Source organism: Vigna radiata, chromosome 1, assembly GCF_000741045.1.
Source record: "Vigna radiata var. radiata cultivar VC1973A chromosome 1, Vradiata_ver6, whole genome shotgun sequence".
NCBI lineage: Eukaryota > Viridiplantae > Streptophyta > Magnoliopsida > Fabales > Fabaceae > Vigna > Vigna radiata.
In genome coordinates this window covers 4961174-4973362 of record NC_028351.1, presented here as the reverse complement: position 1 = coordinate 4973362, position 12189 = coordinate 4961174, and the positions used below count along the sequence as shown (strand labels likewise).

The 12189-nt window shown below is 35.5% G+C and overlaps 1 protein-coding gene across 3 annotated transcripts; it reads right to left on the bottom strand.

Moving 5' to 3' along the window:
* Positions 1-546: 546 nt before the first annotated feature.
* Positions 547-11510, bottom strand: LOC106770810. 3 transcript variants are annotated; one of them, XM_014656625.2, is made up of 9 exons: positions 11306-11509; positions 10975-11211; positions 9604-10834; positions 6113-7457; positions 3548-3827; positions 2855-2962; positions 2491-2769; positions 1764-1907; positions 547-1372 (listed from the first exon to the last, which is right to left on the bottom strand). In XM_014656625.2, the coding sequence occupies exons 3-9, from the start codon at positions 10808-10810 to the stop codon at positions 1184-1186; spliced, it is 3552 nt and encodes a 1183-aa protein (XP_014512111.1). In that variant the 5' UTR covers positions 10811-10834; positions 10975-11211; positions 11306-11509; the 3' UTR covers positions 547-1183. The 3 variants fall into 3 exon arrangements, with proteins under 3 accessions (XP_014512111.1, XP_014512127.1, XP_014512119.1); XM_014656641.2 differs by having other exon boundaries at positions 9673-10834; positions 10975-11510; XM_014656633.2 differs by having other exon boundaries at positions 9604-10825; positions 10975-11510.
* Positions 11511-12189: the final 679 nt, after the last annotated feature.

Sequence of the window (12189 nt, the reverse complement as noted above, 5' to 3'; positions counted from 1 at the left end):
CGCCGGGGGGGCAAATGGAGGTGAAATATGGCAATGGATGGCATCTTAGACCATGTGTTGATACTTTTGCCTGAGATATTGTCCAAATAGAGATGATGACATTATTAAAAAATGTTTATATTTAAAGTTGATTTTTTAATAAAAGATGTTTATATATTTTACCGTAAAACTATCGGATATACACAGTTCTTGCAACTAAGTCACCAGCTACTACACGAACTCATCTGAAATGAAGCAGCTACTAACGCTGACCATCTATTGACTCCAGTATGGTTGATTAGGTAATTAAAAGGTAAATGTGCAACTGCTGACAGCAAATAGTTTTAATACGATCCAAGTTCGAAAAATAACAATTAGCTCATTTATTTTATTCATAAAGTTGAACCTTTTTGAAATGATAATTATTTAGAATTTAATATTTTTACTTGTTTTTATAATTGTTTACAACTTTTATTTATCCTTACAGTACTTAATTCTGAATATTTGTCTAAAAATTAAAAAACCATTGTTTTCTTTATGAACCTATAAAAAATGAAAGCAAAAATATTGTCGATCCAAAATGCCTTAACAAATATTCTCGATCCAACTGGTAAAACCGAACAAAATGTTCCTTAACAGTATCAAGATACAAATTGATTGCTCCCAAGTTGAGTTTTGGGATTCCATGCAAAGCAAGCACGTGGTATTAAATGATTCACATTGTCAACAGCTTTTCTTTAATCTTTGACCGTTGCTCCCTCCCAAATGTGGTGTCGCACGCCATACAAAATTGGATTTAGGATACATATAATATATCACAAAAATATTACTAGTAGCCTAAAAGAATTATCACATACATACCATGTACAAGAAGATTCTAAGATTTCCCTGTCCGGCAGAACAAAGAAAGTATGAACCTAACTAACATAACACCATACGTGTAAAATTACATCGTTTGATCGTATGGTTTGTCACTGGAACACAGTTTAGTTAGGAGAAGAAGAGACAGACATTTCCCACAACCAAAACCCTTCCATAGCAGTATTCATGAATGTGGAAGGGCACAACTCTTTCCATTTCCTCTTTAAAATAGACAATGAAAAGCCGAAAGGATGTATCAGTGGGTCCTTTACACTCTGAAACCATGAACCTAACCCAACTTTGGTTATGTGAGATTAGGACCATACAGAACCCTCCAAATATTTCAAGATGATATGGGTTCATAAGGGTACGATAACCATGGATGCTTCAGGGCTTCAGATGCAGAGGGTCGCTTCTTAGGGTTGACTTCAAGCAAGTGAGCCACAAAGTCAATAAAGCCTTGGTCTCCCATTGGCAATCTATGCCTCAAGGATGTCTTTTTTGGAATCAAGTATTCTAACCTGTTGGTTTCCTGTAGATTAATAAATAATAAATTTATTGACAAGCATTCAACTAAAAAAGGCAGAGGCAACTGCAACTTTAATATAGCTCGGTAAGAAGTAAAATCTCAAGCAGCTATAACATCTACGACAAAAAATTAGTAATCCACTTTTGCTAATCTCTTCCAAGCTATAGATAAATGAAAATTTTACTGCCATTGCCTTGAGGTTTCAAGCAGGCTTTGATAATCGCTTCTGAAAAAACAGGTGCTAATAATAAAATAAAACTTCCAGTCAAGGCCAGACACTGAACATCTAATTCAACTTACATAATAAGCCTGGCTCCTAGGGACTGGCTAATAAACACCAATATTCCAGATTGATGGCTACTCCATTTGGTATAGGTAGAAATAAGATTATTACCTGATTCCTTTCATAAAGCATATGATTTTTGGTGAAGTACTTATAGGTGTCCCGTCCTTTTGCAAGCATACCTTGATCAATTGGACCAATGATCCCAATCACCCGTGCAAGTAATGTTGCAGGCGAATCATTTTGGAAGAGGACCTACAAAAAGCTAAGTTTATTGCAACTGAAGAAGAATAGAAAATTAATCACGTAACAAAGGAAACAAAGCACTACTCATAATACAGAGAAATTCTACAATTGCTTTCAACCAAAAACTATTAACAACCCACAATCGCAAAGTAAGCAAATGTATTCGATATTAAATTCTAAAAACTATCATCGGGTCCATGAATGGTGAAGAAACGGGAATCCCCATTTTAACGTAAATAATCTGAAAACCAAATCAGAACAACTAACTTCGATTACATAAGATCATTGCTCGAATAAAACAAACATGACACAAAGCAATGCTACCTTTATGCAAGGAAGGAATTTAACATCTCTTCATTATGAGGACAATACGAGTACGCTTAATGATGAAACTTTGGTATCTAAAAAGATAGCAACATCAAGAAAAAACAAATAGCTTTTTTCTTAAAATGAATTTAAGTGGTGAAGTTAACTACTTTTTGTCCTGATGTGAGAGCTTTTATGGCTCTTGAGAAAAAAAAAGTACTGAAAATGCAATTGTTTATCGAAAACTGTGACATTGTGAACTACATTAACCATCTTTGGTCCTTACATTGCCAGTACAAAGTTCTGCCAAGATGCAGCCAAGAGACCAGATATCAATCTTCTTATCATATGAAAGTCCCAAAATAACCTCAGGAGCACGATAGGACCTTGACTGAACATAAGAGCAAAGGTGATCCGTCTCAAAACAACTACTTCCAAGATCAATGACCTTCACCTCACATCTACTATAGCTCTTAACCAAAATATTCTCTGGTTTCAAGTCACAGTGTATTAGTCCAAGGCTATGCAAAAACTGAAGTGCTTCCAAACACTGAATGGTAATCGACTGCATAAATAAATTCAGAAGAGTTAGCACTGAGAATAGATAACATGAACACCAAACATCAAGAAGTAAATGGTACACCACAAACCTGCAATCTTGGCATTGTAAAGTACACTTCACCACCTGATTCTCTATTAAATTTATGAAACTCGTACAAGTTTGCTTTAAGTAGTTCACATACTATTAACAAATGTTCCTGTCATACAATAGAAAAAGAGTTAAGAGCAGTAAAGTCAGTTGACAAACATGGCATACAATAAAACTATCAATAAATAATTCCATTCATAAATTAACAAAATTAAATATACACGATAGACTACATAGTTAGATGACCACAGTTTAACAGAAACTTTTAAATTTCCCATCACTTCTCTTATTGGTGGCAAAAGCTCCCATAGTAAGAATATTTAATACTTACGGACGTAGAATATTTGACAAACCTTGGTACCAGTCTTAAATGTTTATCCCATATCCAGGAATAAATTGCAAATTTCTAAAAACAGAAACACTAACTCTTTACACAGCAGTTTTATAGTTGAAATTAACATAACTAAATGATATTTTAGAAGATTCATTGAAAACAATAACAAATAGCAGCAGTTTTCAGCTTCACCTATATATTATTCACATCACTATAAATAAAAGTCCAAATGATGGATGATGTGGAAATTATAAAAATGGAAGAAAAAATAACGTAAGATATAGGAAAAATATGTGCCTAAATGACAATTGATTGTATTGAAAGCAATTAGTAATGAAGATCAATGGCAAATTGACTTACTCGATAATAGAAATAATCATATAATCGAAGAATGTGATACTTGTCTCCAGGATCATGCTTATTGACATACTTGAGAAGCTTGATCTCATCAAGACTTTGGTCAAAAAAGTCCTTGTTGTTCTTTATAATTTTAACACAAACATCCATGCCTGTATGTAGGTCATGAGCTTGTATGGCTTTGCTAAATGCAGCAGATCCCAGATACTCCGTAACATGATACCTTCCAGCTATTACAGAATTTAAAACAACATGGAAATTCTTGTCCTCCTCAAAACCAGTTCTGAGCAACAAAGCTTAGTTTAAGAAAGAGTCTCAAGGCTAAAAGGGGAAATAAAAAATAATCAAGAAATCATACTACATAACAAAAAATCACCACAAGCTATCAAGCTCATTAAGATCATTTTACATGAGGCAAAAATGAAATGCTTAAAAGTTCCGCTGTCATTAGCTCACGTATAGCTACAATGAAGGAAAAAGAAAACACTGTTTCAACAATATCTTTGAAAGAGGTTTCATCATATAAGAATAGTTCTAGAAATATAAGAATAAAAATAAAGCATTAAAGCAGCTTTAGGAATTCATAACGATCACCAACTAATCTAAAGCATAGTATTACTCTGAAATTTTCACAGTATTTAACTTTTTTAGCGCAGTACTCTATTCAAAATAATTCCTCTAGCTCTAACCATAGACCAGCCAATATTGATCATATGATCACAAGACCTAAAATGGGATTATGTATGCAACTAAGAATTTACCCCACTTTGCCACCCCCTACACTACTTTATTTCGGGTATGTTCACTTTCCTTTTCTTAGACTTTATAAGGCTCTCAAGCTCTAGTTTAGACTAACGAAGTGTGTCTTTTTGGGGTATTTTACCAGTCATACAGGATATATGTGTCTATCTCCAACAGGCAGAGTATTTATTTCTAAAGATTTTATCTTTAGTAAGCAAAGATTTCCTTATTGGCATCTTTTTTTCAACACCCTTACTTCTAATTAACCTTTTATTTCTGCCTATATTCCTGAAATATCATCCTAATTCTACCATACCTGCAGCTGCACAAGTCATTTAATCAAATTCAACAGGACAGTCCACTATCTCTTCCTTAAGTGAGTCTTTTGTCTCAAATTCAGGAGCCTTTTCACATTATTGAACCTTTAGCAGAATCTTCTTGTCAAAATAATTCCTGTAGCTCTAACCTTAGACCTGCCAATATTCACCCTATGATCACAAGACCTAGGATCATGCAGCCAAGAATTTACCCAACACTTCTTCCTGATGCTGGGACTTAAATTTTCAAACAAGACCTGCGGGACTCCAAATGTTTTGCTGCTATGACTAATCAATTTACAGCTTTAACGAAAAATAATACTTGAACATGTGTTTCCTAACCTCCCAATAGGATTCGCATTGGCTGCAGATGGGTTTTCATAGTAAAAGTAAATGTTGATGGCTTAATAGACAAATAAAAGGCCAGATTGGTTGTAAAAGGTTTTAATCAAAGAATAATATTCTTGAATCTAAGTCCATCTCATTTCCTATTGTATCTAATTGTAAACTGTACATAGTTCAGATCTGTCACAATCTATTGTTGGTGTACGTCAGTATGTTACTAAAACTCATCCTGAATTGAGTTTTTGCTGTCAACATGGTATGCCAATTTATGGCTTCTCCTGGAGTCTCATTGGGTTGCTGTAAAAAGAATATTGAGATATCTTAAAGGGGTCTTACATTGTGGTCTCATCTTTCATTATGTCATTCCTTATCAATCTCTAGCAACGAGAGCTTTCCTAGGACTGTCATTTACTTGGGACCTAATTTATCTCCATGGTGGTCAAGAAAACAAATCGTGGTTTCAAGATCTAGCACAAAAGCTGAATGTAGGAGTTTAGCTGCTGCTACAGCTGACATATTATGGGTACAGACTCTCCTCATGGAACTTTCAGTTCCTCATTATACTCCAGTAGTTCTATGTGACAATCTCAGTGCTGCTAATGTGGCTCATAATCTGTTCTTCGTGCTAGAACCTAACGCATGGAGCTTGATATGTTCTTTGTTCAGAAAAAGGTAATGACAAGCAGTATGTTGTTCAACACACTCCTGGTCACAATAAGTGGGCAGATCTTGTTACCAGGCCTTTGTCTCCTACTAGATTTTCCTTTCATAGGGACAAACTCAACGAAACTGTGATATCATTGGTTTCTCAGCCCCCTTGAGTCTGCAAGTGTTTTATACTCTGTTTAACATGTGTTTGGTCTGTTAGTGTTCTTGTTTCAGTAAGACTGTTGTTTTCTGTTACAGTTGTACTGTTGGTAGAGTGTAACTGTTCTGTTAGATTTCACAGCTAACTAGTAACTGAACTCTATATAGGCATATGTTAACAGAGTCTCAAATTCATCTTGTATCTTTTACCCTTTTCATGATAATAAATCAGTGTATTTGTTTTATATCACAAGTTATTTGTTAATTGAGGCAAATAGTAAGCATGTTTATCACGACTAGTGAAAATAGCTCAGATCAACACATGAGCACAAACAAATACCACGTATTAAAAACATGCCTGTTTTTCCTGTGCACAATCTTTAGATTGAAAGTTTCAAATTCCTCCTCCTGTGCCTTTATCTGCCTTACTTGCTCTTGCACAGCAGCTACCTCTTCATCCTCTGCTCCTAGGTCATCTTCCCTAGCAATTCCAGTTTTTTCATCCTCCTCCACCTTCACACCCTCTCTTTCTGAATATCCATAATTTGAAATTGTTGTTGGAGAAGAGTTCGCAGATCTTACATTGCTAGCATTATTATCACCCCTAGAACTTCTAGCAGGTGATGAATCACTACTCTTTCGCCTCCACGAAGCAAGCATGTCATCAGTTTCCACAAATGCACTAAGACAGTCATCAATTTCATCTGCATTGTCGTTATTTGCCCACAGGGACTTATCAAGGGAAGCCTGAATTATATCACCATCCTTCAAAGATAGGGGAAAAGAGAAGTTCCCATCACCATGAGTTTTTATCTGGAACTGTGCAGGTCTGTCACATCCTATGACATATTTATTTGACTCACTCAGGTCATTGTTCTTACTTATATTTGATTTGTTAGTAGATTTCTTGTCCAAATCACGATGGGAGTGCCGGCCACCAAGCCTGGCATCACCATCATGGAAATATTCTACATCTCCTTCACTACTACCACCAACCAAACTTTCACGCACTTCACTACCAATATCTGCAACATCACTATTGATCCCTACCCCAATTGACCTAACCGAACCATGTTGATCATCATCCATTTTGATGTTCTCTAGCCGTGATCTTACATTATCATTCAACACCCTCCCATCTCCTAGCATGATGAGTTCATTAGTTTGAGGGACAAAGCCCCGCCAGACTGGTTCTGCACACATAAGGTTCAATTCTTCTTCATCCATCAATTGTCCATCATATTGAGCCATTAAATCATTATCATTGGTCCTTCCATACTCAGTAACTGTCAGACCAATAGAATCATCAGTAGCTGTGACTGGCTCAACATTATTTGCCTGAAGATATCGCTCCCCAGAAAAGTAAGAATCTTCCTCAGCAAAAGATTGATCGTCATCCTCATCTTTGGCCAGACCTCTTTCCTGATGATCCCGAACACTTTCATGGCCAGCCCCTTTTTCATTGTCACTAGGGTAATCAATTTCATGTGCCAAAAACCAGGTCTCATCGTCAATGGGTTGCCTCATGTAGCCAACATCCTCATCATCATCATATTCGTCGGAGTCCCAATATTCATTTGGATAGTCAATAGATTCACTCAACCCGTCGCCAACTGTAGCAAATCCGGATACAAGATCAGATGTATCCTCTGCTATCCCTTGACTTACAGATAACCAACTGCCCCCTGTAGCCCTCCTCATACCTGAAGCATATATCAAAAGGTCAAAGACAGCCTTCAGAACATCTGAACAAGTATATCAAGCAAATAATAAGCGCATACAATTAGATATAAACTAGTTGTAGCTAGGTGTACCCAGAAAATAGAGACGATTTACAATCAATTATTGATTCTAGATAGAGTATTCAATACATAATACAATGATTATGGCACCATTACCTTATTCATTTCCTTTCACAACAGAGGTATTAACATTGTTTTCTAATTAAGCTCGATTTTTCTTCTATAATTTTTCTTCCTTTAACCGGAAGTAAAAAGAGGAAAAGAACAAAGTGTCAATCATTTCGCTTACTTTATGCATTGCTATTGGAAAACTATGAGAAAATAAAAACATATCTATAGAAACCAAAAAGAAAGTGAAATCCTGCATCAAGTACAGCAGAAAGATTTGTTTTTTATTTCAATTCATACCTTATTTTTCCTCCACTTACCACACTGTAAATATCCAAACATTTATTGGTAGCCTTCACACTTTTTGTAAACCTTCTTACAGGAAATTTACCAACTAACTTCAACTCCTATAGATATTTTTATTCAATGCAAAAACGGGAAAGTACAGCCATGACAAAGATTAGACTCCGATACAGCCCCCTCACAGTGGTTCAAGTGGCAATTTAGAACGAACTAATATGCAAATTTTCAAAAGTAGAAACATACAACCAAGAAAAAGAGAAACGAAATACATGAAAATCCATTGTAGTGGTATGGAACAGAATGGGACCCAACTGGACACACTCCTGAGAAGACTTTTGATATAAGGAATCCATGAGTATTGTCCATAATTCAGTTCAACATAATAGGACTAAACATATTGGAATTGGAAGGCATTTCATCAAAGACATTCTTGACAATGGCCTAGTGGTTACAATAGATGTCCCTACAAGATTTCAGATGACAAACATTTTCACTAAAGGGCTTTCTCATGTTGGATTATACGATTTTGTAAGCAATTTGGAAATGATTGATATTCATTTATTAACTTGAAGGAAAGTGTTATGAATGGTAGATTATTAGGATAAAAGTATTCTCAATATCTTTCTAGTAATTAGGAAAAATTACATGTAGACTCTTCATATTCATTTTAGCATTTTTTTTAATCTACTTATTTTAAAGGCATTTTATTATTACAAACTATGTGAATGTAATTTGTGCGATTGTTAAAAAGAAAAAAATTCTTTATTTTCTTACTCTGTTTAAGTTATGACTTTGAATATTGTGGATAGATAGAATATTTTTATTATCATTCACATTTCAGATATTCAAATGCTCTATTTTCATTCTGGTTGTTTTTCCTTCTCTGTCCACTATATATTTTGTTTCTTTGCTCTGTTTTTAGTCTTCTAAAATAGAGACTTCCCACATAATAATGACTCATGATTTTGTTTCATGAGACTAGCCAGTCATTTTCTAGTTTTATATTATTATATCCGCACTACACATCACTTATATGATATATTTCAGGCTATATTTCAATGGGTTCTTAATCTTATAATTCTATAAGATTTATGTTTCATGATTCAAAAATTAGTTTTAGCATTTCAAAATTTAAATTGCAAGTTGATATTATCAGCAAGACCCAATATATAAATAGGGTGGGTATGCATATGGGACTAGAAGTATTCATGGGGGAAGACTATACTAACTACTTACTAGGAAGTAAAGAACATTACACAAAATATATATTTATTATCATGGAATACTATTCTGAATTCAGTAAAAACAAAAAAATCACTAGCTGAACCCTTAAGTGGCTTTAGTTGAAGACTTTTGACGGACATTTCACAACCTATACAACTACTTGGACTCCTAGTTATGGGATTCGATTCCTTTCTAAGCTTAACTAATTTATAGAAAAGTAGATTCTCGACTAGCCAAAATCCTAAAATATATGTTTCCCTTAAACAACATGCAGTTAAGATTCAACTACAGAAACATTGAACTCACACTTTACAAATAAAAATCAGGAAAGGTTTCCCATTTACAAAATTAGCTATTATCATGACCAACCAACACGTGTAGCTCCTATTAAGTTCAAAAGGGAAACCATCAATTGAAAGGCAGAAAACATCTGCTATCAGATGAAATTTAATCCTTGTAAATATAAGCTAACCTGAAGGATTAATTTCTTGTCCAATAGGTACATCCAGATATGAACCAATAAGAAAAGTGCTGTCAGTACCAGGGGGTTTTGAAGTTGGCCCATCTCGCTCAAACTTCTCTTCCCAGTTAACAACCAAGGGCTTATCATCTGACTTGAGTTTAACTGGAGGAAGCCTGGGAAATTCTTCCTTCTCATTTTCCGGTGGAAGAGGAAATCTTAAGCTGCCAATCAACTTTTGTTCAGAACTGACAGGTGTCTTGACCAAGTAAATAGACCTCCCTGATTCATCCACCTGCTCTTTTATGGATGTTCTGGCATCACTAATTTCTACTCTCTTTTTCTCCTCTTTTTTGTCAGAATAAGTGGCACCATCGAAGTTTGTAGACACGTCCCCTTTCGAGAAGGGGAAAACCGTCTTGACACAATTTTTGCAGGAATCTGAAGACGAATTCACATTCTCATCCATTTTTGACCAGGGATTATCTGGAAAGTTCCCTTTAAGAGATGAACTATTGAATTTAAGTTGCCGATCAAGCTCCATAGGTTCTTTGCATTGCGCAAGGTCGTACTTAAGATCCACGGAGGTTTTACTACTACTTCCAGACCACAGAGGTTTTTTGTCAGCAAGAGCAGCATTTTCCTGCCCAGACTTTGAACTGGTATTGGCAACACTTAGATCCACAGCTTCATTAGTTTGACGTTTTGATCGTTCAGATAGTGTGGCATTCAAGCTCAAAGTAGTATTAGCCCTACTACCAGCATCGTTTTGGTAAGGCTCCACAGGAGCTTTCCCAGGGTTGAACTTCCAAGAGTATAAATCAAGCATCCCATCCTCTGAAGTCTTGGAGAAAATGAAGTTCTTATCACTAGTTCGAACCGCTTCATCCGATTTACTCCGTTCCACCAAAGTGGGAGCAGCAGTTTTCCATTTGCTTTCAGCGGCATTAAGACCATTCCCACACTCGATTTCGGTGACGATCAGTTCTTTAGAAACTTCAAGAGTGTCCACCCCTTGAAACTCAATCATAGGCTTCCCCTTATTACTTTGAGGCACATCACGTGAGGCCTTTTCTTCCAATGTGAGCTTCTGAAGGAAGCCATTCAAGTCAGGGCGATTATTTATCTCACTGCGCAGAGCTGCCTCCGCTCTCGTGAAGCGGTTCCTCCGAAGAAACTCCAAAATCACATCAACCGAGCTTGTGTTAGAGTCCGCCATGGTGAAGTCAAGTCCCTACGGGCACTAAAAGAAAGAAATAGTAACAGAGTTGAGATGGGAAAGGGCAAAAAGAACACGCGGCATTCCAGATAAAGAGCACATGATTTTGTACAAAAAGAGACAATATTGAAAATGAGGAACTTCAGGTGAAGGGTGGAGCTTACCCGGTCTCAGGCAGAAGGAAGTGGCGCCATTGCCACTGGTAATGATGCAAACAAAGCACTAAGTAGCTGGAAAAATTAATGGCTGGAAAACCTAACCCAACCCAGGTTCGAAAATCCAATCGCGATCGACGGGAGTAGAAGCAGAGCACTTAAGCCTAATGAATGTGGATAAAATTTGAATGCGGGAGGGACACCCAATGAATCAGGATCTGATTCTGAAGGAATGGTTTCACCGTTCTTATGGATTTCCAAGCACGAAGTTAGAACAGTAACAATAGGATGACAGGAAAGAAGAAGAAGAAGAAGAAGAAAAGAAGAAGAAGAAGATAACCTTGTGCGAAAGACAATACTAATAAGAGAGGAAGATAAAGAAGGTAGTTGGATTTAGCAGTGGGGTTTGTTTGGGTTCTCTTCCCTTCCACTTGGTGTACTTCCTGCTGCTCGCACACGGGCTCCGCTCCTGCTACGCTGTGCTGTGCTGTTCATTTTCTTCTCCCTAATCAATATATTCCTATTCTCTTTCTTTTGTTTTTCTTAATTAATAGCCTTAATCTTTCTTTTCCCTTCCTTTTCCTCTCTCCTACTAACCATATTATCTTTCAAGAAAACAAATTATCTTCTTCTTTTTAGCTAATTAGAATTAATAGAGCTTTTAACTAATTTTAAATTATACTTTAATTCAATTTTAATATAAAATACACTCATACCCACATTCTCGATAAATTCTCCCAACCCAATAACCTAACCTCAAAACTCATCTTATATTTCAAAATACACACTAAATATATTCTTTTTTACCTTAATCGATAAAAAATAAGTTTAGCATTAAATTAAAAAATATATTCACAAAGATTAATAATGCTTACCAATTCAGCGTTAATCTTAAGATGATATACGGTTTTCTAAGTAGACTGTATATGGTTATTACAGGAAAAAAAAAACTCTAAAAATACACTGTTTGTATTTTACACTTTTAGTTGAAAAAAATTAACTCGTTTATGTTGAAATTAATTTATAAAAGATCTGTTGAATTGAATTATGTTTAAAAATCAATTTAATTCATAAAAAAACATATTTTTTTTAATCTCTTTGTTTGAAAAATACGGGTAGAAAAATTTCCTCTCTTAACATATTCTTAATCATTAAGTTTTAAAGAGAAAAGAAACAAATCCGAAAAGGTAAGTTTGTTTCAGACAGAGCTTGTTGGCTATGCAT